The sequence below is a fragment of the Bos mutus genome, chromosome 20, assembly GCF_027580195.1.
Source record: "Bos mutus isolate GX-2022 chromosome 20, NWIPB_WYAK_1.1, whole genome shotgun sequence".
Taxonomy (NCBI): Eukaryota; Metazoa; Chordata; class Mammalia; order Artiodactyla; family Bovidae; genus Bos; species Bos mutus.
The window spans coordinates 29,527,493-29,554,521 of NC_091636.1; the positions used below are offsets into that span (position 1 = coordinate 29,527,493).

The 27,029-nt window shown below is 36.9% G+C and overlaps 1 protein-coding gene across 3 annotated transcripts in view; it reads left to right on the plus strand.

The window, feature by feature from the left end:
• Positions 1-27,029, plus strand: part of TNPO1 (transportin 1) — a 93,708-nt gene that overhangs the window by 39,611 nt on the left and 27,068 nt on the right. The window contains exons 1-11 of one of the 3 annotated variants that reach the window (XM_005889332.3): positions 1,138-1,257; positions 1,393-1,506; positions 4,238-4,313; positions 7,807-7,956; positions 10,847-10,953; positions 12,629-12,762; positions 13,404-13,485; positions 16,402-16,524; positions 19,434-19,552; positions 25,357-25,417; positions 26,170-26,338. In XM_005889332.3, coding sequence (XP_005889394.1) covers positions 1,402-1,506; positions 4,238-4,313; positions 7,807-7,956; positions 10,847-10,953; positions 12,629-12,762; positions 13,404-13,485; positions 16,402-16,524; positions 19,434-19,552; positions 25,357-25,417; positions 26,170-26,338 — 1,126 coding nt within the window. In that variant the 5' untranslated portion in view covers positions 1,138-1,257; positions 1,393-1,401. Of the gene's footprint in view, positions 1-1,137; positions 1,258-1,392; positions 1,507-4,237; positions 4,314-7,806; positions 7,957-10,846; positions 10,954-12,628; positions 12,763-13,403; positions 13,486-16,401; positions 16,525-19,433; positions 19,553-25,356; positions 25,418-26,169; positions 26,339-27,029 lie in introns of those variants that run through there. The other 2 variants (XM_005889333.3, XM_005889331.3) reach the window with 2 other exon arrangements.

Sequence of the window (27,029 nt, forward strand, 5' to 3'; positions counted from 1 at the left end):
GGATTAGGGGGTTGGGTCATTGAGGAAGTTGGTAGAATTTGGTAAAGAAAACCAGATTACAGGATATTAAGCAGAAAATAAAAGTGAAGGAGAGAGGGAACGTTTTTTTTTTTTTTACAAATATAAGAAAGAAAAACAATACTAACTGTTGTTAGTGTTTTTTTTTAAACGAACTGTAAGGTCAGGTAATTTTTTTTTAACCCCAGCTAGGAAGAGACTCCTACTAGGAAGGGACTAATTTCAGATTTCAAACTATCAAGTATAATAGTAGGTCGTTATGAAAAAGCCCCTCCTTCAGCAAATTCATGCTGAATTACAAATAATTCATGCTGGATACTTAAGTTTTGTTTAAGCATTCAAAGAAACTGTCATTGATAGGATAGTTTCCATTATTATAGTAGATGCAGTTCATAGTAGTTTAAGAAACCTGTACTCCTCCCAGTTTTAACTAATTAACTATTGTCATTTCCTGTGATCTTTTTGCTCTACAGTTACCACTGAGGGGGCAAATAATATCCCCTCCGGCCAGAGTGATAATAAAATAAAATGTATGTGAAAACACATTAATAGAATTAAACACTATCCAGTTGTAAAGTTACATTCTTTTTCTTGTTTTTTTTTCTTCAGCCCTAAGTCATTAGTTGTGAATGTGGTTATTTCAGGTGGAGTTTAACTTAAAGAGTTCAAAAATTGAAGTTTATGAAAGAATGCATTTTTTTCAGTCGTTTTGCAAATGTAAATGCAACATGTAGTGTTTATTCAAGTGTGAGTTGTGATGCAATCCATTTTTAATATTTTAGACTAAATTTTAGTATTTAGTACTTTATATATCAAATTTAAATATAAACATTTGTTATTCTAAGTATTGTTGAGCCGTCAGGGGAATTAGCAGGCTTTTTTCCCTATTAACAGTCATTCTTAATTATTAACCATGTTAATTTAAAATGATTAAAATCCCAAATCAGATCTCCAGGTGTCTCGCAGGGGGTTTGCTTTTTTTAGATTAGCCCTTAAATCAGTAATAATCTGGGTGGAACTAGAGTTGGGTTAGGTTGGAGAAAACTGCGTGGCACTAGGACCCAGGGGGCTCCCGTGAGCGGATCTAGGGGCCAGATTGCAAATTCGCGGTGACTCAGTCTGGTCGGCTCCTTGCGCTCAGCGGCCGCGGCGGCAGCAGCAGACGTTGGCGGCCGAGCTGCTAGGATCAGTTCCCCCGGGTTTCACCGTCCGAGACTTCCTTCGGGGCGCCCCAGGCAGGTCTGAGGCGTCCGGGGAGCGCAAGGGTCGTTGTGGCGGGGAGGAACGGGGGTTGCTCGGCGCGGGAAGCCCTCGGGCCTGTGCACGGGGAGTAACATTTGCTCCGTCTCTTCCTGTGTCTGGCTTTATTTGCAGCAAACCAAGATGGAGTATGAGTGGAAACCTGACGAGCAAGGGCTTCAGCAAATCCTGCAGCTGCTGAAGGAGTCCCAGTCCCCCGACACCACCATCCAGAGAACCGTGCAACAAGTATCCTTTGCGAGGCCTCGCCACCGCCCGCGCCGCTCTGCCGCGCCGGGCCCGCTCTCGCCGGCCGGGAGGCTCCCGCCGCCCCTCCCCCTCCCCGCTCCCGGATCCCTCCGCCCTCCGCGCGCCCGCCCGCGAGCAAGGCCCGCCCGCCGCCGCCGCCCCTGCCCGGCGCCTCGCGCACGCGGCCCTCGTGCCCGGAGCCCGGGCCGCCGCCTGGCCCGGCGGCTTCCGGCCACAAGAGGCCGGGGGCGCCCAGCCGCCGCCCGCGATCGCGACATGTGCACCGGCCGGGCGCCACGTCCTCCCTCGCGGCGGGCCGCTCAGGAAGGCGGAGTGGCTGGGTGCCGGCGCGGACCCCCGGCGAGCCGGCCCACACAATGCGCCGGGCGTGCAGGGGGCGGCGGGCGAAGCGAGGGGCCGGGCGGGCGCGCTGCGTGCGCGGTCGCGCTCGCCGGCCTGAGTAGGGTGGAGCCGGCGCGGGGTTTGAACTCCCTGGGTGTGGGGCCCGGGATTTCTTCCAGGCCCTGATCCTGAAGAGCCGGAGACCTAGGAATGAGGGCTCTCAGGACTCACTTCGGGGCTGCTCAGGCTAACACCTGTTGCGAGCTCCCTGCCTCCCAAGTGAGAAATCTTTGGCTCGAGACGGTCTGCTCAGTTACCCAAGTCTTGACCGAGTTTGCTGGTGTAGCGGTCCTGTTGCTAAGGCTTTACTGGCAGAAAGGCTTAACAGAAGAACCAAAACCTCTGCTGTGTGTGCGCTCTGCAGTGCCCTAAACTGCGGTCAAATGGAGAGCTCTTCCTGCATCTAATAAAGGAAACAAATTCACCCGATCATAAAATAACTTTTATTTTAAGATGAAGTTAATTGTTTAAAAACTTCAGCCTGTGTTCAAAAATGCCTCTTAATTTTTATTGTTAATAAAGAGGGGAAATTGGTTAGTACGGAATTTGGTAAGCTCTTTTGGTGTAGTTTGGACTTAAGTTTAAAATACTATAAACTTGGGGTTAAATCGAATTACTTGAAAAGCTCTGGTAAATAAAGTTTCTCAAAGTACTGCATTGCTGTAATTTAAAACCTCGAATAGGCGAGTATCTAGCCTTTTGATTAATTAATACTGATTATTTTAAAATGGAGGTGTTAATGATTTAGGTCTGCTTGGTTTGGTGTTTGTTTTTCTTAAGCCATTTTGCTACATAGTACTGAGGGAATAGTAGTTGGTTTGGGGTGTATTGGAGCTTGTATTTGAAACATTGCTGTTGCGCAATCTTAATTTGTATTATCATAGCTTTAGAAATGATAGAAGTTGAGTTTTGATGAATTATAGGTGTTAGTATGACAGTTAAGTTAGCCAAGTCACAAACCACATTGTAATTTATTCTGTAGCATTGTATATCATAATTTCTTGTTTTAGTGCGTTATTTATTAAGTACTCTGTATGCTCAGTACTGTGCCTGGGCTAAGAATCAAATTTACAGTTCATTCTGTATGCCTGGAGCATAGTATACTGTCTGCATAAGGAACAATTTAAATTTCAGTAGATAAAGGTTAATAGTATTTTAAAAATACACACTGCTCTATATTTTCAAAGTGCCTAATGATGACCTTGTTCTTTGTTTCCTTAGCAAAGAATGTAATTACTGTTTTTGTATAGACTTGAGCACTTTTAGAAAGACCGTTATAATAATATGGATAGATAGCTTAAGTTCCTAGGAAGTAAACCTTATTAGGAAGTATTTATGAAAAATTATTAGCATATTAGCATACTGTTAATCTTGGCTGTTCACTAAAAAAAGAAATCACTAGGGTTTTTTGGTCAAAGAAAGTACAGCTTCTAGAGAAATGTATGTTGATAGTTAATTTATGTTCTGGCCACTGAACACTGAGAATATTCTAGTGTGTGATAAATAGCTGATATGGTGTGCCTGGAGTTTGTATAGTGGATTTAATTTAAAGATCTAGGTCTACTGAGAAAATTCTAATAAAACCCAATTAGAGGTGTTATTAAAAAGCGTATTAGGGTTTAAAAGGGCATGAAGAAAGACGTAGCAGAGCAGTATGTCATTGTCGCCTGCCACAGGATGGAAACCTGCACGTGTGTGTCACTGGTAATGGCAGATCCTGGTGGGGGAGTAGGGGAGAGGGGATAATTGTAGAACTATTGCAGTGCAGTAATTTCATAACAGTGACTTTATATAATAAGATTTGATATGTGGACTTGTACATAAATAGCATTTTATGTAAATTTCTTGAATTCTGAAGAAAAATTCTAATAGTGTTAAAAGGCGATTTTTATAAGGTTAATTTCTGTAAGTGATCTCTGAAAGACTTGTTTTTGTTCATTTGGAATGCTTTTCCTTTTTGTCATTATTTTATATGTTAATACCTTTCTGATTAAGGTTTGTGTTTTTTTTTTAGTTCAAATAGGTCAAAGAAATTGTTTTGAAAATTTTTTTCATACAATGTGCACCTATACTGAAGGTGGAAGTTGACTTACTTGTATTGAAAATAATTGATGTAAAATAGTTTAATATTTTAACCATAAAGCTCATAAGAGGTTTAACACAGCCATTGGTGTGTTCTTGGAATAGTGTATTGATGGTTTTAATAGGATAACTTTATTCTTACTGAAAAAAAAATGCAGGCCTAAAAATCACAAAAGAGATTATTGATTTTAGATTAAAAATACTGAATTCCTTCCTTATAAGTTTCCTTAACTACTGTTTGTTCTAGAAACTGGAACAACTCAATCAATATCCAGACTTTAACAACTACCTGATTTTTGTTCTTACAAAATTGAAATCTGAAGGTAAGTAGGGTTTGTGTTGAAAGCTACTTAAAAGTTTTTTACATTTTTTTTTAATAAGTCTTTAAGATGTACTAAAATATATGAAGAATTACTCATTTTAAAGGATTTCATTTTGTAGGAATCACTTGCTTTAAAGATATGGAATGAAAGTGTTACTAAAGCATTTGGATGCTTGATGAGCAGTCAGTTGTTAGTTGGGGGTTTTTGTAATAAATTCATTCTTCGCAAATGAGAAAGCATTTTGCTAGAGAGATTGATTTCTTTTATACACAAATCGAATGTAGGATTTACTAAAAACTTACTATATGGGTGATCATATTTGTATGATTGAAAGTTGATTTAACCAAAATGAAGTCATGTATAATACCATCACCAGGTAATTGTTAATGCCTTAATTCTGTACTTCAGTTATATGGCCATGTACTATTTTAATTGTTAACAAAAAGTAGAATCATTCTATTCATAGACTTGTAACTTTTTTAAACCTTCTAACAGTATACATGAAACCTTTTCATTAACTATTCTACAACCATTTTAAATTACTTTTATAACAAAGCTTGAAAACTAACTTGATTTTTAAATGACATAGTCATTTGATTGTTTCCTATACATGTAATGTATCTCTCTTGACTCTGTTTATTACATGAATATTTATGGAGCACCACTCCTTGCCAGGCAGTTTGCTGGCTCAAGAGCAGTGAAAGTGAACAGAATAATAAGGATCTCTGTCCTCATGGAGCTTACACTGTAGTGAGAGGTGTTCTCAGAGTTGAGTATTCCCTTCCTGGGATGTTGTCAGACACTCAGAATGCACTCGGGTAATTTTTGAGAGACTGATTGGCCTCTAAATGAGAAGTTACGGTGTTTCATTAGTGCTTCTGTAGTTAGTAAAAGCACTACACTTGGAGTTAGGAAATAAGTCTTAAACTCTGACACTCATTTCATCTCTCTTTCATCTACAAAATGCCTGTGTTAGACTACCAGACCATATGTAAGGTTTCAACTCTTAAGTGCTAGCAAGCGGGTTAATGACCTTAAAATCTCACTAATCTTGTATTTACTCAGATTTTAATGTTTCATGCCAGTGTATAGTGATTTATTTTGAATTATTTTAAAATTTTCTAGTTAATTTTAGGAATTTTAATTTGTGATTGAAGCATGTAAGAGAAACTTTAGAAAGTTCAAAACTTAAATTGCAAAAAACTAAAGTTTTTTGGCATATCTTTAAATTCAGCAGCTAATATTCCTAGTTTGATAAGTGCATATTAATGTGATGTGTTATTTCTTAATATAGAAATTTTCTTTTTCCCACATAGAAGTTGTAATTAGATAATGCTTTAAGAACTTTATATTTAGTAAATGAATTTTTCTAAACATAAGTGTTTTACTTGAAAATTTTATTTTCACCAAGCCATCTATTCTCTGTCCTGTCCTCATCTTAAATTCCAAATGTTAAGATTTTTATAATGTTATACTCTTTCTTAAAACTTTCTTGGGATATGAGGATACATCAGAAGTATTTTTCAAAGCAGACAAATGACAAACTTAAGTAGCAAGAGAGGTTGGTGTGTAACTGTCTCCCAGAAGACCTATGAATTATAAAACCATGAAATGTTGGAAAAGGTTTTACTAACATTTGCTATTTCTTCCTGTGTTTATTCATTTATTTGGAACACAAGGTTGCTATATCTAGTTTTCTGTTTTAAAAAATTAGCATTGTGACCATCCATATTAGAGGAGGAGCATAAGTAAAGTCTTTAAATCAATATGCTTATTTATTTAGGAACCTTTTTGCCTTTCTTGCAGTAAAATTTTAGATATGGAGAGACCTCAGATCAGCTCATCTACTTCCCTCACTCTGCAGATGAGAATTGAGACCTAGTAAAGGAGTCTTTAAGAAAGAGGACATAGTTAATTTTAACTCCTTTCACCTTGTGATTTTTTTAAAACTCTCCATCTTGTAATCATAGTTGTAAAAATGGTATAGTGTGTTCATTGTAAGTAAATACACATGCCATTTAAAATAAAATTATACAACTGAATTATTGATGGCTAACAAGACAAAAACATGTGTTGCTTGAGGAAGTTAAATATCTGGCTATTCTTTTATTTTATGGAAGTTTTAAACTTTGAAGAGAATTTAGAATTGCTTTTGTTTCTAAGTTACTGATTGAATGGTGGTAATTGAAACCAGGAAGAAATTTTTGGAGGGTGACATAAAAGGGCTCGTAGGCTGTGTTGTGGTGGCTCTAATGGTTCATTTGCAAAGAAACACAGTCTTTTTGTCCCCCCATGCTGTACCCTTGGAGAGTTCAATACCAGTCAGACTTTGGGGACATACTGAACTAACTAGAACAAGTTGGGTTATTTTCTTTTTTAATAAAGTACGTAAAATAACAGTGCCGAAATAGCATTCTGTGTTCCGTAAACCAGTTCCACACGTCTTCCAGCCCTTTAAGGAGGGTGATACTATGCCATCATCAAGTAGAGGCTCTGGAGACAAACTCCTCAGGTTGACACTTTGGCTTCCGCAACTCATGGTCTATTCTGTGTGAGTTAGGCAAAGGCCTCAGTTTCCTTGTTTGTGCAGTGGAGATAAATTAATTCTTGTCTCATGAGGTAGTGAGGATTAAATGCAGACTACTTGGAAAGCACTTAGCAGTGTTTGGTATGTAATGAGCATTGAGAAAATGTTGACTATTGCTAATATTGTTGGTGATAATACAGATTCTTAAAGCATCAGTTATATTCTACTGATATTAAATTGGTTCTTCAGAATTTGTTAAATCATCTACGGATTAAACTTCTTTTACATAGATTCTTTTTTATTTAATCTTCTGGAAATTTAAAAATTGTTTTACCCTCTCCCCCCTTTTCTTTTTAGCTCAGAGGCAAGTGAAAAACATGATATAAATGAACGGCAATTATTTGTATGTGAAGGTGATCCCATATGTTCTTTGTCCACTTAATTTTTAATAGGATATCTTTAGTGACTAATACTTTCATATCTGTAATTTGATGTTTGCATCAGGTTCCAATAAAGCTTGAGTACATTGGCCATATATAAACTTAAATTCAATCAGTGGTTCTCAACCAGGTGCAGTTTTGTTGTGTTTCCCCCGCCCATCCCCTTCTCAGTGCCCAAGGAGACATTTGACATTATCTGGAAACATTTTTGGTTGTCACAATTTGCAGAGGTAATACTGGCACCTGTGGTCAGTGATACTGCTAAACATCTTACAGTGCATAGGACAGCACTCCTAAAGAAAGAATTACCTGGCCCAGAATGTCAACAATGCCAAGGTTGAGAAACCCTGAACTATAAATCATGGAGCTAATCCTTTGTAATCATTTACAGTATTTTCCCCCCTGGTTATAGCAGATTAATGAAATATTACAATCAATTTTTTAATATATTTTAAAAGTTATATTCTTGATATATTTTGAAATGAAAACGACTTTAAAACTCAGTAGTAGTGTTATTTTATTACAGATGAACCCACAAGATCATTGAGTGGTCTCATTTTGAAGAATAATGTGAAAGCACACTTTCAGAACTTCCCAAATGGTGTAACAGACTTTATTAAGAGTGAATGTTTAAACAATATTGGTGACTCCTCTCCTCTGATTAGAGCTACTGTAGGTAAGTAATGTTACAATTTTGTTTATCTTGTTTGTGACTGTGTTGGTTTCTGACATGATTGATGATTTCCATAGGAATTTTGTCATCTGGTTCATGTTGAATTGTGATGGGGAAAATTTTTCATTGCTTCTTTTGACATAATGTTAATGATTACAGGAAAAGTTCTCTGGATCCTTTGAGACCAGATTCACTAGTAGTTGCTTTGTCAAAGTTGGTTAAAATGGGCCGTTAAAAAGTGATGCTAGTGTAGAACTCCTGTTTTTCCTTTGAGTTCTTTAACTGTCTTTCTTGTGTTATACATGGGGTATAATTTCCAGTTTCACTTTCTTTTACATATAAAGAGAAACTTCTTTGTAAGACAATTTATGTGTAGGACTTTAGGTTTTTACTATGTACCCCCTTGTTTTTAATATTTGCCTTGTATATACCTAATTAACATCAATTTTTTAGTCTTTTTAGAGTATTTCAACTTGTTTTCAGTGGAAGAACAAATTTCTATCACTTTATGAAATACTATTAGATGCTTAATTACAGTAACTGAAATAAGTAGTTTTGGGAACCAACACAACTGACTCTTGGTATGCACACACATCCTCTGGTAGAAGCAGAAATAAACATGTACTATGGAACAGCCGACCAGTGGGTAGATTTCATATGCCATGGGGTTTCCGCAGCCATATTTCACAGGGACCTGAAAAGCTTCTGTTAATCAGGTTGGTTAAATGGGATTCAGTTAAGAACTTCCATAATGAATCAGTCATTTTCATTAAAAGTTCTCTGCTTTTATATATTTTGTCTCCTGGTGGGTTTGAAAAGTACCTGGTTTATCTCTTCCTTACAAAACAGAAGCTCTTTGTAACTTCCCTCCAAATACTAAACATTGCCATTATTAACACTCATTTTAAATAGGATATGTAGAGGGCATTTATAATTGAGAAAAGGGTCTCCCTCCATAGGTTATTCTTGTGGACCCTCATGTATGCCTGATTTTCTACCAGACTCTTAACACTGGTTTAAAAAAAAAAAAAAAGATGGTGAGTGTATACCAGTCTTAATTTTTTTTTTTCATCTTAAGAATGCATTTTGGAAATCTTGCCAAGGAAGTGTATTTGGAAGGACCACATTTCAGTGACTGTGTGGTAATCCATTAGATAGACGTAGAATTGTTTCTGTTAAAGAATGTATGGTTGGTTTGTAATGGGTATTGCTGAGTACTCAGTTTTCACGCCCATCTTTGGTAAATCCACTGAAAATTACAGTTTTTCATTTTCTGTAACTATGGTAGCATTAGAATTTTTTTTGTGAGTGGATGCAATTATATGGGGCCAGATTAATTTGAATTTGTCAGTCTACAAACATTCTTTAATACTGTCTTAGAAGTCGTGAGTGTCAGCAGACTGTTAGTACCAAATTTTATCTTGTGTTTAATTTTTATTATTACTTGTTTTAAAACATGGCTTGGTTTCCTTTAGGCAGATCCAGAACTTTCTTGTTCCCCCAACTCTTTATATTTTGACTTTGGGAAAGAATACATGGCAAGAAAGAACAGATTTACTATTAGTCTTGCTGCTTTTTGATCTTACCAGAAAGTAACTTATCTTTAAAATGCTATCAATACAATGATCCTCACCATACAGTTCAATTTTTTCAGTGGGGAGTAAATCCTGGCCAACAACTTTACTCTTTACATTTTTTAGCTCTTTACCATTGGGAGCAACCGCTCAAAACTCACAATGGAAAACTCAAAGAGAATTTATGCACACAAACAGTAAAATTTGTTGTTCAGTAATAATTATTATTATATGCTCTGCATTTTGTGTATACATCACTGAATTCTCAAAATAACTATGAAGAGAACTTTTTCTCTTCTAAAAATTTTCTTTTGCAGATTAATAATTTGAAGTACATATAATTTGCCTACTGTCAGTTTATACTCTTTAATTATGGTGCTGAAAGATCTGTAATCACTAAGCATATTACATTATGTTAACTACTATTAAATTTTCTAAGGCAGAGAAAAACAATGACACAAAAGTTTTTTGTTACATATTTCTGTATTTGCATAATCCTTAACTAAGAGCTAAGTTACACAACACAGTTGAAATAATCCAGTCAAAGTGACATGATCAGTAAGCCTATGTCAGTCAAGCCTCCACAATCCACGATCACCTTGCCAGTGATTCATCCTTGATCCCCATAAGTGGGAACTGTTGTAGGGGTGTATGGCCTGTCTCCAGGAGAGGGATTGTTGCCAAAAGAGTGGGCATGTAGAAATGTTCTTGACCGATGGCTCATCGACTTTCTCTACCATGGGTCACAGCTTTGATACTAGGTTAAGTCGGAGCTGCTGCTGCTGCTAAGTCGCTTCAGTCGTGTCCAACTCTGTGTGGAGAGCTGTTCTTAGTTCTTTGATGTGTTTTTAGTTGAATCTAATAGTCATATTCATCACCCAGTACTAAGTGTTGCTAATAACATTTTGGTGTATTTTCTTTCTGCTCTTCTGTATGTATTTTTTATAAAATAGGAGTAATTTTAATTAGTAAAAGTATTCTTGGCATTATTGGAGAAGAGCAAGTTGTCTTTTGTACAGATACTTGTTAAAAATAAAAAGAGGGTGAATTGTTAGAAAACAAGATGAGAAACGGCTCTGATTTCTACTGGGATTTTCCACAGATACGCTGTGATGTTGCAGGGATCCTTGATAAATATTACGATTGACATGATTTGCAAGTCTTACCATGATTTGGAACATTTAAATGTGTGTGTGTGCGCACGTGAACCCACTTGCAAGAACATGATGTAAGCGCTTGGCATTGGCTTGTGGTTGCCCACAAGGCAATATATAACATAATGCAGTCACATTTCCTAAACAGACATGTTTTCTTTCAAGGTATTTTGATCACAACTATAGCCTCCAAGGGAGAATTGCAGAATTGGCCTGACCTCTTACCAAAACTCTGCAGCCTGTTGGATTCTGAAGATTACAACACTTGTGAGGTAAGGATTTTTGCTTCATACATAATTTGTCTTGTCATGTTGTGTATTAGTAATCTTGAGAAAAAAGAATTCCTCTGAAACAAAAAACATCAAAACTTAGAGACCTAAAGTTACCTTTTGTTTTAAGTCAGTGATCATTTACCTTACTGTTTTCCATAAAGACCGTTAAGTTATGAAACCTCTTTACTATACTTCCTACAGAGAAAAATCTTCTGTTGTTGTATTTTAGAGCTATTCTTGGGTGTGTATATGTATCATCAGCAAAGCTACTGTCAAGCTTAATCGGTTGTAGTATTTTTCAAAGGTGGACTTAATTAAATGTACTGAATTCCCAGACCATGGGTACATTTTCAGTGTCTCTAAGTTGTTTGGTGCCTCTTGTATGATACGTCTGAGGTATATCTAGTATTGTTTTAATTATAAATTATAGTCTCTTGTTGTTTGTCACTAATCAGGTCAGTAGCAATTTGGGGAGAGAAGAGGGAGTCTGTATGGATTTGTTTTCCTGTAATTTCTCACCTAATGAGGATCTTACCCATCTCTTTCATTAGCAGGTGAAAACGATGTCTTAAATGGAAATCATTTTAGATGTTTTGCCTCTTGAGGCAGTGACTTAATCTCCTCAAAAAAGAGCAAGGCTTGGAGGCAGGGCGGATATAAAAATAACCTAATGTAAAGGAATCAAGTGGTCTTTTTAACGTACCATTTATTGCCAGGTTGGCTTGGGGGGGAGAGGACCAGGGAGAGGAGAAGCTAGCAAAAAGGAGTCTTAAAAAGTCACTCTTCTCCCTCCTTAAAAGAGAAGGAAAAAAGCTTGCATTCTCACATACATGTTTTCTAGTAATGCCTTGGGAATACACTAAGATTATAGGAAAATAAAAATAATACTTAGCTGTAGGGTAACAGTTGATGAAAATTTAAATAGTGCTTTGGTATAAAGACAACAACATAAAGACCAAAATCTTAAGCAAGCACTTTGCAAGAATAAAAAGTTTAAACTGATAATCATGAAATCATGGAGCTGCTGTCATACAGTATTGAGTTAACTGTACTGTAGCGAATGAGCACCAAGGTGCTGCTGATAAGATTATAAACAGTAAACGAGGTGGTTGAGGTAACTAACAGGCTAGATGATCCATGCAGGAGCTCTCCAGATAAGCCGCTTGGTTGTAAAATGGTTGTAGGAAAATTGCCAGTTGAATACAATTTTTATCAGTGAATGATTTATATGTAAATAGTTATGATAATTAAGGTTTCTTTTGGTATTTCAAAAAGAAGTGATACAGTGGTTAAATAGACTTATACATAAAAGTAGAGTTTACATTGTTTTAACAAATCAATATTTAATAAGAGAAAAATTAGTGTTGATTTAAAAATTGACAAGAATACTTCAAAAGTTGTTTTTTAATTAGATGACATTACTTACAATCCCTGCCAACCAGAATTCTAATTCTGAGTCATTTAATGCTAAAATTAAAATGTGCCATTATGTTTAAATTATGGTTTTAAATCAGTGGTATAATTTTTCTTAAAATTGATGATTAAATATATGGATTTCATGATGCAGATTTTATGTGGGCTGAGAACATTAATCCATACAAATTAGTTAATATTCCTCAATTTGCTTTTTAAATGGCTTCATTTTTAATTCTAATAATTGAAATGTCTTTTACAGGGAGCATTTGGCGCCCTTCAGAAAATTTGTGAAGATTCTGCTGAGATTTTAGATAGTGATGTTTTAGATCGTCCTCTCAACATCATGATTCCCAAATTTTTACAGTTCTTCAAGCACAGTAGTCCAAAAATAAGGTATCTATATAGCCAGTATTAAATTCACTTATAAATTCTGATACAAACCTGACCACTCCCTTACTTTGCATTACCTAGTACTTCTGTGATTGCATGTGTGCTCAGTCACTAAGTCACGTCCACCTCTTTGCGATCCCAAGGACTGTAGCCCACCAGGCTCCTCTGTCCATGGGATTCTCCAGGCAAGAATACTGGAGTGGGTTGCCATGCCCTCCTCCAGGGGATCTTCCCAACCCAGGGATCGAACCTACGTCTCCTGCATTGCAGGTGGATTCTTTACCACTGAGCCACCTGGGAAGCCCTTTCGAAAGGAATGCATACCCATTGTTTTTTAATCTAAAATAATTCTCATTATGTTCCCATCCAACATCCCACTCTTGAGAGTGAACATGTCCTTTCAGACACTTTTACACTTTCTTAAAATTATTATTCCACAACCTGCGTTTTTCACTTGACACAGAAAGAATGTGAAGGATATGTTAATACATAGAGAATTTTGACTCAGTCTTCTTATTGGTGTGTGTGTACATATGGCTATACATACACCATAATATTTTTATGGAGGAATATTTAATTTCTTGCCAGTCTTCTGTAAATGGAAAAAAAAACTTCAGTGAACATATTTTAAATTTTGTTTCTAGGTCTCATGCTGTTGCATGTGTCAATCAGTTTATCATCAGTAGAACTCAAGCTCTGATGTTGCACATTGATTCCTTTATTGAGGTAAGATTCCCGCCCCCCCCACCCCCCACCCCCCGCCACCTTACTTTTGAGAAGGTTGGAAAATGTTAAATGCATATAGTTTTATTTTATAAATGTAATAAGTTATAATTATGAACTGGCAATATTTAAATTGCTTGTGATAGTATTAAAATTGGATACAGTTAAACTTTATAATTCTCATTAACTGGGAAAAAAAAACTACTTCTCATACTGAGTTTTTTACTTGTATAAACATTGTGATATATGTTTGTTTGATACCTTGATTATAAAAATTTCTGCTTCAATCTACTATTCAAATTGCATATGGAAATTAAGCCTCCAAGCTCATTTGTGATAGGAACATGAAGAGGTTGAATGAACTTACTTTGATAAAGAATCTGAAGTCTGGACTTCAGACTTCAGACTGGAAGGATAGTACTTTATTTTTTCCATTGGTTTTCAGTGTAAAATGAGAGGTTTGGGAGAAAAATTGGCGCATCTTAGTATTTCTGAAGTTACTTTTTTTAATAAAAGCGGAAAGACGACAGATGTAGTTTTTTGGCCATTCAGCTCTAAGCAGTAGAGTTTCTTTTCAGAACTTCTGCTCAGTAACAGCAATTTTGAAAGGGTTATTAAAGCCTTAAGTATTTCACTTTTATTTTCATCATATGAAATTTAATTAAATAGTCTATTCCTTTTTAGCTGTTCTTTAAAAAAAAAAAACAAAAGATCCTCCAGAGACTATACTGCTGGTATTCCTGTTGGGAAATTACCAGAAAGAGCTGAGGAGAAATTGTCTTTTTTTGCTTATCACTTAAATTGACAAACTTCTTTCTTAAACGACTGAGTGACTGAACTGAACTGAACCAATCAAGTGCAAATAGTAGCCATTAGAATCCTCGAGCCATTTGAAAACTGAAACAAAACTAGGCATCTTAAATGCATTTTCCTGAGTACCTACTGTGCTTGTGCTAATACTACATAAAGAAATGTTACGCTTCAAGGTGTTTCAGTCTGTTCAGGGTAGTGGACCACTTGTAGTACAGGCAGTAGTAGAAGTCTGGAGAGTAAGACTGCCTGGGTTCAGATCCCAGCTCCACAGCTTAGTAGCTGTTAACCTTGGGCACCTCATTTAACTGGTATTTTCAGTTTTTAATAAAGCTAATAATAGACCTACTTTGTTGGATTGTTATAAAGGTATTTGCTAAAAATGGAATAGTGCCTGATGGAAAGTAAGCACTCCACATGCTAGCTACTGCTATTATTTTTAGAAGCAGTAGTAGTTTTTGTTGTAATTACAATAGTATTTCCACTCAGTAGTGTTCTTTCATAGCTCATTAAAGAGAACAATGGTGGACACACCAGCATCTTATACAGAGATGTAATTTAGAATAAAATTTTCTGAAAATAAAAACTCCACAGGACCATACTTAGCAAGTGGAACAAAAACATTTCCTGACATTTAAAATTATTTTCCGTTAGTATTAAATACCATATTAACACTTCTTTGCTGCTTGATAATACAGTAAAGCTCACCTGGTTCTTCATCCTTTGCTTCGGTTGCCAGTGTTTTTATCTGGGGCTGAAGCCATGCCTCTGAGTCTGGTGGCACTGATAACGAGTGGTCAGCCGCCAAACTGTCCAGCTCTGTGACTCCATGGACTGTAGCACACCAGGGTTTCTGTCCTTCACTGTCTCCTGAAGTTTGTTCAAACTCATGTTCATTGAGTCAGTGATGCCATCCAACCGTCTCAATTCTCTGTCACCCCTGCTTCTCATGCCCTCAGTCTTTCCCAGCATCAGGGTTTTTCCAGCGAGTTTTTTCACATCAGGTAGCCAAAGTATTGGAGCTTCAGCATTGGTCCTTCCAATGAATACTCAGGGTTGATTGATGAAAAGTGTATTGATCACTAATACATGGCTATAACATACCTTGATAAAGCTGGGTATTCATGTGTAAGACAGCATCAAATTTAATGAACAATTGTATAAAAGCAGCACCTGCTGGAAAAACAGTACTATTTCCGACTATGTAAAATTAAAAGTGCAACTACAGAGTTTTGAAAGCCTCAGAAATAGAGGCAGGATTTGGAGAAATTAAAGTTCTCAAAATGCAACATACTGTCATATTTGATATTTAAATTATTCTGTTGTCTTACCCTTTCTTTGTAATTAGATTTCAGATTCATATGTTTGGAGACGTTTCTGTGGTCCTGGGAAGAGACAGTGGGACACATTGGATTTTACTTATTTTATTTTAGCTCTTTTTTTTGCTGCTTTCAATTTGTGTGTGTGTGTGTTTGTGTGTAAAGTAAAACCTCAGGAGTGAGATAGGGAAGGCTTACTGTTTTCTCTTCTTGAATCTCCACTTGAACCTCTTCAAGAGACAACTTCTAGTGAAGGCTTGTTGGTATAGTTAACTGAGCGTGGACTATAGTTTGACTTAGTGAACAACAGTTGAGGGTTAGGTTGTTAGAAACTCTCAGTATATATGTCCCAATTGTTGATGCTCTCATAGAACATGCGCCTGTTAAGAATCAGTGTTGGTAGGAATACTCTATTGACAGTAATTTTGAAGGATAAATCAGATTGTATTTTAATAATTATCTTTATTTCTGGGTGAGCTGGATGAATGCTCCTCTGTCCTAATGACATGGTTTTATTCTCGCAAACTAAAAATTACTTCAGAACACAGCCGCTCATACTCTTGTTTAAAAGAATGGCTATAGATCATTTACTGAAATCATAATTTTTGGCAGTTAGCTTCCTGTGTTTGTCTTTATAATCTAATACTGTGGGCCAATTAATTCATAAGCCTTTATTTGTGCTATATCTTAGAGTTTCTTTAAATATTACCACCTTGAAGATAATATTATATATAAATCTTTCTAGTATATTGGAATATTTAACTAGAAGAAAATTTTTCTTGTGTGATAGAATCTCTTCGCCTTGGCTGGTGATGAAGAACCAGAGGTACGGAAAAATGTGTGCCGGGCACTTGTGATGTTGCTTGAAGTTCGGATGGATCGCCTGCTTCCTCACATGCATAATATAGTTGAGGTAATACAAGCAATTTAAAAACTTTCTCCTCCTCTTCCCCTCAGGGAAATTCTTGGGCACAAAACATACAGTGTGAAATCACTGTTTTCTTATTTGTCACATTTGGGCTATAAAAATTAATTATGATTGCCTTAAAATTATAAGTTATCATTATGGTGATTTTTCTTTCATGAGATTTAAGATGTTATAGAGAGGAAAGTAATTTACAGGAGTAGACAGCTTTTAACTGTAGTGTAACTAGGAAATATGTAGATGATTTGTATTTACTAGATACGACTTAGGCCGATAAAATTGTAGTAGATAAAAATTTGTTTTCTACACATAACTGCTAAGTTGATCTGATCAACTTTTGATTTATGGTAACAATGAGATTTCTAAGTCGAAAATATATAACCTTTATAGTGAGTTCTAGTAGACCATTTAGATTTTAAGAGATTCTCTTTCAGTTTTTATGTGATGAAAATAATTTTATGTAAGTACATTGATCACTGATCAGATCAGATCAGTCGCTCAGTCATGTCTGACTCTTTGCGACCCCATGAATCGCAGCACTCCAGGCCTCCCTGTCCATCACCAACTCCCGGAGTTCACTCAGACTCATGTCTACCGAGTCAGTGATGCCATCCAGCCATCTCATCCTCTGTCGTCCCCTTCTCCTCTTGCCCCCAATCCCTCCCAGCATCGGAGTCTTTCCCAGTGAGTCAACTCTTCGCATGAGGTGGCCAAAGTACTGGAGTTTCAGCTTTAGCATCATTCCTTCCAAAGAAATCCCAGGGCTGATCTCCTTCAGAATGGACTGGTTGGATCTCCTTGCAGTCCAAGGGACTCTCAAGAGTCTTCTCCAACACCACAGTTCAAAAGCATCAGTTCTTCGGCGCTCAGCCTTCTTCACGGTCCAACTCTCACATCCATACATGACCACAGGAAAAACCGTAGCCTTGACTAGCCAGACCTTTGTTGGCAAAGTAATGTCTCTGCTTTTGAATATTCTATCTAGGTTGGTCATAACTTTCCTTCCAAGGAGTAAGCGTCTTTTAATTTCATGGCTGCAGTCACCATCTGCAGTGATTCTGGAGCCCAGAAAAATAAAGTCTGACACTGTTTCCCCATCTGTTTCCCATGAAGTGATGGGACCGGATGCCATGATCTTCATTTTCTGAATGTTGAGCTTTAAGCCAACTTTTTCACTCTCCACTTTCACCTTCATCAAGAGGCTTTTGAGTTCCTCTTCACTTTTCTGCCATAAGGGTGGTGTCATCTGCATATCTGAGGTTATTGATATTTCTCCCAGCAATCTTGATTCCAGCTTGTGTTTCTTCCAGTCCAGCGTTTCTCATAGTGTACTCTGCATATAAGTTAAATAAACAAGGTGACAATATACAGCCTTGACGTACTCCTTTTCCTATTTGGAACCAGTCTGTTGTTCCATGATCAGCCGTTATTAAAGTAAGGAATATGTAATAGCAACTTATTATTAGGACAGTGTAATTTATTGGGTAATACTCATTATTGCTAAAAGAGTCATGCCTAATTTTCATATTACTGGACATAGTTGTACTTGAAGGATGGCATTTCTAAGACCTGTTAGAGAAAGGATAGCATTCATGCTGTTCAGCAATTCCTTTTCTAAAACATTAGGAAGAATAGATGTACTGATAAGGATATGTAGCAGCAAAATGGGAATAAATGACATTTTTGCTGATAAATCTGTTCTCTCTGAAGTGTTTAGAAGAATCAGGTGGCGTTGGTTGAAAATTTCGTTAGAGTTTGGAGTTAACCAGAAAATCAAGAAAAATGTTTTATCATTTTTCATGTCACACCTGGGGAACCTAATTTGTGCGGCTGCAATTCTTTCTTCAGCAGTGCTCAGCATTGTAGTAGGACATGGGAGGGGGTGACCTATCAGAGTGGTTGTGTGGCTGTATTTTGTAATACGAGATGTTTCATTCAGGAATTCATCACTTGACCCCAGTTTCAGCCCCTGGTACATTGGGAATTCATGCCTTTGATCTTTTGTTTTTACGTATAAGGTTTTTGTGGAGGGGTGGGGTTTGCTGAGCTGCACGGCTTGCAGGATCTTAGTTCAAACCCAAGGCCCCAGCAGAGAGAGCACTGCATCATAGCCACTGGGTCTCCAGGGGATTTCCTGGTTTGGGGATGTTTTTTTAAAGGAGGGTAGGTTTGGATAGATTTGGAGATCAGATAGATGTTCTTTCAACTAAGTGAATTTGGCTTGGTATGTTCAAAGGACATGATAAACCTATTTTGTTGGCAACTGAAAATTGCAGTTGACAAATGTGTCTACTTTCTTCAAAAAAAATCTTGTATAATATGTATATATCTTCTTAAATATTGGAAGTATTAATATATATATAGGTGACCCTTGAACAACACAGGTTTTAACTGCATGGGTCCATTCGTAGACAGATTTTTTTTTTATACTAAATATGTACTACAGTACTACATAACCCAAGATTGGCTGAAACTGCAGATGAGGAACTGTATATGTGGAAGATGGGCTATATATGTGGATTATTTGACTGCTTGAAGGGTTGGCACCCCTACCCTTGGTTGGTTCAAGGTATAGTTGTAATTATAAGAGACAGCTTGGGTCGTTATATTATAAAAAGATTATCCATTTTATGAAAAGTTTAGTGGAGTTTATTTTGAGAAGCAGACAGACATGAATTGGACACTTTATATTAGGCAGCATTCTAAAATAGTAGTTCTTAAGTTTGGCTGCTTTTTAGAATTGATTAGGAGGCTTTTTAAAAAAAAAATCCAAACCCTAAATTGAGAACTACTGTAAAGGGTAAGGCCCATAGCAAAGGACTCTTAACTTGCTGAAATTGGATTAGGTTTAATTGTATGCTTTAAACCTATTAATACTAAGGCTCTTTTGTTTACAGTACATGCTACAGAGGACCCAAGATCAAGATGAAAATGTGGCTTTAGAAGCCTGTGAATTTTGGCTCACTTTGGCTGAGCAGCCAATATGCAAAGATGTACTCATAAGGCATCTTCCCAAGTAAGTATTTCTTAGCAGTGCTGTCTTGTTAACAGTGATGCCTCATTTTCGTATTTTTAGATTGCATACTTATGCCATCAGGTAGTGAAGTTCTGAAGAAGTTGAGCTTAATTTTACTGATGTATAAGTAAAGATGTTTATTTAAGAAGCAATTCCTTTTGTTTTCTAAACTACATGAGGGTGGTTTATGCTGTGAATTATAACTTACTTTGGATAATCCATGGCAGTTTTTTATAATCTTATAATTTTGACTGTGGACTCTTTTCCCCCCTCCACAGATCTTCTTACTAGTTGTGCTAAGAGTTTTTTGTTAACATATTGTTAAGTCTATTTTTAACCCAATGAATGCTGTTAAGTCAGTTTTTTTAATACATTTTTCCAGTATTGAGATAAATTGAATTGATGTAAAACTATTATTTTTAGGTATATAGCAGTGGTTTATGAAATATATATGAAATCAATTAAAGTCAGTTACTTTTAAAAGTAGTGCTCACATTCTTTTGAAATTAAAATACAGGCTCATAAACTTAATTTTCTACATGAAAATTTAAACTCCATTGGATTTCCACCCCCTTAAGTAATCAGTTGTTCTTTTTGGTGTGTTGTCTTTTAATGTGTTTTTCTCTGTGTTAATACTGTATGCATGTGTGCATGTTCAGTCGACTCAGTGGACTGTAGCCAACCAGTCTCCCCTGTCCTTGGGATTTCCCAGGCAAGAATTCTGGAGTGGGTTGCCATTGCCTCCTCCAGGGGGTCTTCCCAACCCAGGGATTGAGTCCACATCTCCTGCATTGGCAGGTGGATCCTTTATCACTGAGCCTGAGCCACCTGAGATGCCCAGTACTGTGTACCAGATGTCATATATCAGTGTTTTGGAAAGAAATAAGTTTGATAGTATGAATAAGGCATCTGTCTATAGTTAGTGCTTAAAATTTTGATTTACTGTTTTGTGGTCGGCTCTTGTCAGTTACTATAAGTTGTGCCCTTTCCTCCATGTCATTAGTCTAAACTTTGAAGTGCTGTCCCGTCACGGTGTTCTCCAGTTTATAATACACTAGCAGTGTCTCATCTTGTCACAACTTTTGCCATCCATTAATTACAGTTTTTCTAATCTTAGCCATCTAATACGCAAAAAAATAACCATTTGTTTTAATATGTTGTATTAGTGGAGTCACATTTTTTTCAGAAGTTCGTATACTCAGATGTTCTCATTTTCATGTAGTCAGTTCTTACCAAGAAAACAATTCCACCTATATTTTATTCTAGTCAATCTAGAATTTATTATCTAGAGTAAAGTATAAGGTGTGCTAAATGGATTGCCTTCACTCACCCCCCACCCCACCAGGAAATTTATTCTTCTTTCTAATTTGTGATGCCACTTTTATGATATGCTTGTTTCTTACTATTGGATCATATAGTTCTACGTCTTATAAAAAACAGACATTAATTCTTATAAAGCTGAAGAGATTTTATTAATTCAAACCTAATCTCTAACATTAGGAGATAAGAGCAGTTATAGATTGGTGGTCTCTTTCATTGCCCTAATAAAATCCAAATTTTTTTAAGCAACCAGTAACTTGGTAGCAGGCTAAAAGATCAGCAATTTTAGCTGATTTTTTGATGAGATGAGATCAAAATGAGATCTCTTATTTCACATAGAAAACATTAATGTAACAAAGAATAGGATTAAATTCTTTTATCTGTTTCTGGGCTATGTTGTGTGGTTTTTGTTGTTGTTTTTAGCCAGTAGTATGTTCTTTTGGTTATTGAGCATTTGTTACCTGGTAGAACAGGTCTTTTTTCCACCAGAATTATTTTGTTTTTTTTCCCCACCTTTATTCTTACACATAATACATTAATATCTCCTGGGGCTTATTGACGGATTGATCCATAGAAAACAATTAACCCAGTGCCTGGTATATACTTAGTGAAGTGAAGTCGCTCAGTCGTGTCCGAATCTTTTCGACCCCATGGACTGTAGCCCACCAGGCTCCTCCATCCATGAGATTCTCCAGGCAAGAGTACTGGAGTGGGTTGCCATTTCCTTCTCCTGGTATATACTTAAGTACTCAGTAAACATTCATTATTGGTATTAACATCATTGCCTTTCCATGATGTTGCACTAAAATTCTCTCTTGTTTTCTAAAACATGAGGCTATAGGAGAAAGCTAAAACAATTCTTTACTCAGTCACTCAGCTGTGTCTAACTCTTTTGCAACTCCGTGGACTGTAGCCCGCCAGGCTCCTCTGTCCATGGGATTCTCCAGGCAAGAATACTGGAGTGGGTTGCCATGCCCTCCTCCAGGGGATCTTCCCATCCCAGGGATCAAACTGCATCTCTTGCATTGGCAGGTGGATTCTTTACCACTGAGCCACCCAGGAAGCCTGAACCTTAGCTTACTCATCTAGGTTATAAAGAAGTTGCTTTATTAATAAGCCCACAGCATATGAGTATGAATTTCTTTTGCCTATTCATTCTTTTCCCATGCCACCCAGAACAATTAAAGATAGAATTTGGGAGCAGCAGGCTGTGGGCATTGTTAGGTGTTTCCAGAGCGTTCCCCTACCTTCTGTCCTCACTAGACTCATCTTAGTGTGCATGGCTGAACAGTGAGAAAACAAAGTGTAAGAAACCTGTCAAAGATGAAAACCATCATAGCTGCAAGCGGAACTAAAGTTAGTATTCTGACCTTTACCTAACATGTTTTGATACATATTTTTTTTAGCTAGTCGTAAATATTTCAGTATATCTGAAATTCCATGTTTATAGACATTGTGATTCTCTTAAGAAATTAAAAATAAAATTTCTAAACTTTTATCAGACTATGATAACCTTGTCCATAGAACTCTTTCTTCCTTCTTGCATTATTTCTTTTGAATAAAATCCTTCAAATTTTCTGTTTTTATATTTTAAACACTATCATCTCTTTTATTAAGGAGAAGGCAATGGCAACCGACTCCAGTACTCTTGCCTGGAGAGTCCCATGGATGGGGGAGCCTGGTGGACTGCAGTCCATGGGGTCGCGAAGAGTCGGACATGACTGAGCTACTTCCCTTTCCCCTTTCCCTTTCTCTTTTATTAAAAAGAATAGAAATACTGAATGTAGGCTCATTGTAAAAATATCAGCCATTTAGAAATAAAGTAGAAGATGGATATTGTCCCTTGTTAGCCTACTCACTCACCTCTGAAGATACCAGTTTATTGTGTAGCTTTCCTAGTTAGTCTGTGTATATAAGTAATTATATAGGTAATCTTGTTTTTTAAATAATTTTTTATTGGAGGTTAGTTGATTTATAATGTTCTATTAGCTTCAGATGTGCAGCAAAGTGAATCGGTTACACATGCACATATATCTACTCATTTTTAGGTTCTTTTCCCATATAGGCCATTACACAATTTTAAGTAGAGTTCGCTGTGCTCTGCTTAGTCACCTGTTTTATAAATTGTTGTCATACTCAGTCATGTTCAACTCTTTTGTGACCCCGTGGACTGTAGCCCACCAGCCTCCTCTGTCCATGGGATTTCCCAGGCAAGAATACTAGAGTAGGTTGCCATTTCCTTCTCCAGGGGATCTTTCTGACCTAGGGATCAAACCTACAAGAGATACATCTCTTGTATCTCCTGAATTAGCAGGTGGATTCTTTACCACTGTGCCACATGGGAAACCCATTTTATATAAACTGTATTTAATCAATCCCAATCTCCCAATTTATCTGCCCAACAGCCCCCACCCCCGCCCCCTGTTGTTGACCATAAGTTTGTTTTCTGCATCAGTGACTTTATTTCTGTTTTGTAAGTTCATTTGTACCTTTTTTTGTTCTTTCCACATATAAGCAATATATTTGTCTTTGTCTCTCTCTGACTTGACTTCACTCAGTATGACAATCTCTAGGACTGTCCATGTTGCTGCAGATGGCATTATTTTTGTTGTTTTTATGGTGAGCTTCTTTTCATGTGCTGCTTTTTGCCATCTATGTGTCTTTGGAGAAATGTCTGTTTGGATCTTCCACTTTTTGATTGGGTTGTGGGGTTCTTTTTTTCCCGAGCTGCATGAGCTATTTGTGTGTTTTAGAGTAAGTCCTTGTTGTGTGCTTTGTTTGCAAATATTTCCTCCCATTCTGAGGGTTGTCTTTTCATTTTATTTATGGTTTCCTTTGCTGTACAGAAGCATTTTAAAGTTTAATTAGGTCCCATTTGTTTGTTTTTGTTATTTTCATTATTCTAAGAGGTAGATCAAAAAAGATCATGCTACAATTTATGTCAGAGTGTTCTACCTATGCTTTCCTCTATGAGTTTTATAGTGTCTGGTCTTAAATTTAGGTCTTTAATCCATTTTAAGTTTATTTTTGTGTATGGTGTTAGGGAGTGTTTAATTTCATTCTTTTACGTGTATAGCTGTCCGCTTTTCCTGGCACCACTTATTGAAGACGCTTTTCTCCATTGTATATTCTTGTCATCTTTGTCATGGATTAGGTGACCATAGGGAGAAGGCAATGTCACCCCACTCTAGTACTCTTGCCTGGAAAATCCCATGGACGGGGGAGCCTGGTGGGCTGCCGTCTATGGAGTCGCACAGAGTCGGACACGACTGAAGCGACTTAGCAGCAGCAGCAGCAGGTGACCATAGATACATTGGTTTATCTCTGGACTTACTGTCCTGTCTGACTGAAATATATTTGTTTATGTGCCAGTACCATACTGTTTTGATTACTGTAGTATAGTCTGAAGTCAGGGAGCCTGATTCCTCCAACTTTGTTTTCTTTCTCAAGATTGCTCTGGCTATTCAGGGTCTTTTGCGTTTTCATACAAATTGTGAGATTATTTGTTCTAGTTCTGTGGAAAATATTATTGGTAATTTGATAGGGATTGCAATGAATCTGTAGATAGCTTTAGGTGGTATAGTCATTTTGACAATAGTGATTCTTCTAATCAAAGAACATGGGATAACTCTCCGTCTGTGTCATTTTTTTCTTTCTTTCATCAGTATCTTATAGTTTTCTGAATACTGGTCTTTTGCATCCTTGAGTAGGTTTATTCTTAGGTATTATTCTTTTTGATGTAATGGTAAATGTGATTATTTCCTTAATTTCTCTTTCTGATCTTTTGTTGTTAGTATATAGGAATGCATCCTTTATTTCTTTTTCTTACCTGATTGCTGTGGGTAGGAATCTCATTGTTTTTAATACAAATGGATATGAGCTTTTTATGTATTTTGCACGGGTGGTTTTTTGTTTTTCCAGTTTCACTGTCATTTGTTTCTTTGTTTATGACTGTGTGCATCCAAAAATAAGATCCTTACAGGATCTTAGTTCCCCAACCAGGGATTAAAACCCAGCCCCTACAGTGAAAATGCAGAGTTCTAACCACTGGACTGCTGGGAAATTCCCAGTTGTAACTTATTTTTAACCAGGCCCTTAGTGATGAACATTTAAATTGTTTCCATTGTTCTTAGTCTTGCATCACGGAACATGAGTCTTTACGAATTGGGAATGTTCCTTCGTGTATTTGGGATAAGTTCTTAGGGGAGAAATTGCAAAAAAAAAAAAAAAGAAATTATTGTTTTTATTTTTAAGCACTCTTGGCAAGCTATCTTGTCCAGTCTAAAATTCCATCCAGTAGATTCTATGCATGAGTATGTAAAAGGCCTAAGATACACATTGGGAGTACTCATCATTGGAGAAAGACAGACATAGAATATGCTATAAGGCAGTATTAACAGTAGTGGTGGTATTATTAGTATTCATGAGATTGTTGAGACCTTGAGATCTTTAGATCTTTGATTCATGAATTTCTGTCTTTATAGGTTGATCCCTGTGTTAGTGAATGGCATGAAGTATTCAGATATAGATATTATCCTACTTAAGGTAAGGAAACTATTCCTTGGTGAATAAGGATGTTTATTTTCACTGACTTACAGATGTTTGAATTTGACTAATAGGACATTTATTTAGAGTAGGCTCTATTTAAATAGGCTTTCTGTTATATAATATGCTATGGAGTTCAAAGATAGAAGCAAACAGTGAATTTGACTGGCAGTAGATTCTAGCTTAATTGAAACTAACTAGATGGTGACACTAGTAGAGTTAGAGTTAGCGTGAATTTCCTGTTAATTCTGACTGTTTGGGGTTCATTTTAAAATAATCTTAAATATGTTCTAAATTCGATTCAGATACTCTAGATTATACCAGATGTTGGGAAACTGTCTTATGTGGTTCAAAATCCCTGATAATCTAACATGGGTTATGTGATAGCCTATTCTCCCCTTCACAAAGAGCTATTTTCAACAGCTGACCCTTAACAATGGGATATTAGGGGCACTGACCTCCAGTGCAATCAAAAATCCCTGATTAACTTCACAGTTGGCCCTTCGTGTCCATGGTTCCATATCTGCAAATGCAACCAACCACAGATTATGTAGTCGTCTAATACTTCATTTAGAGAGAAATCTGCATCCTGTTTGAACTGGACATGCAGTTCACACCCATACTGTTCAAGCATCAGCTGTATTTCAGAATCATGTGTCATGCTATCTGTGAATATTCTCATTCTTTTACCCATATACGTACTATTAGCTTATATGAATATAACCAGAATTTTCCTTTTAAAAAATACACAGGGTGATGTTGAAGAAGATGAAACAATTCCTGATAGTGAGCAAGATATAAGGCCACGGTTTCATCGATCAAGGACAGTGGCTCAGCAGCATGATGAAGATGGAATTGAAGAGGAGGAGGACGACGACGATGAAATTGATGATGATGACACGATTTCTGACTGGAATCTAAGTAAGTCATAGAGAAGCACAGTCGCCTGCTTGGATAACAGTTTAATTGGGAAGTAACACATCCTACAGTGCCCTCATACATAGTTCACTTAACCATACAAAAGAATACAATTTAGTGGTTTTCAGTGTATTCACAGAGTTGTGCAACCATCATCTCAGTAAATTTTGAAACATTTTTGTCACCCTAAGAGAAACTACATACTTAGTAGTCACTCCCATTTTCTGAACTCTAATGGACATTTTCTATAAGTGGAATTGTACAAAAAGTGGTCTTTGTGACTGATTCATCTGTTAATTAGCAGATGGACGTTTTGTTTCCCCTCTTTGGCTACTGTCGGTAGTGATGTTATGACCAGTTACATAAGGTTTAATATGTGGTCCTAAGTTTTCAGCTCTCTTGGGTATATACCCAGGAATAGGATTATTGGATCACATGGAAACTTTTATGTTCAATATTTTGAGGTACTGCCAGACTGTTTTTCACACTTACTTTGCCATTTGCTTTCCCCTAGCAGGGTCTTAGGGCTACAGGTTCTCCACATTTGCCAATACTTTCTGGGTGTCTTCTTCTGGATGTGAAGTAATGATCTTATTGTGGATTTGTTTTGTTTCTTCCCAGTGGGTCTGTTCTTCATTTGCTTGTCATCATATTCCTTAAAAAGACTTTAATCTCACAGTGTCACTTCTCAAAG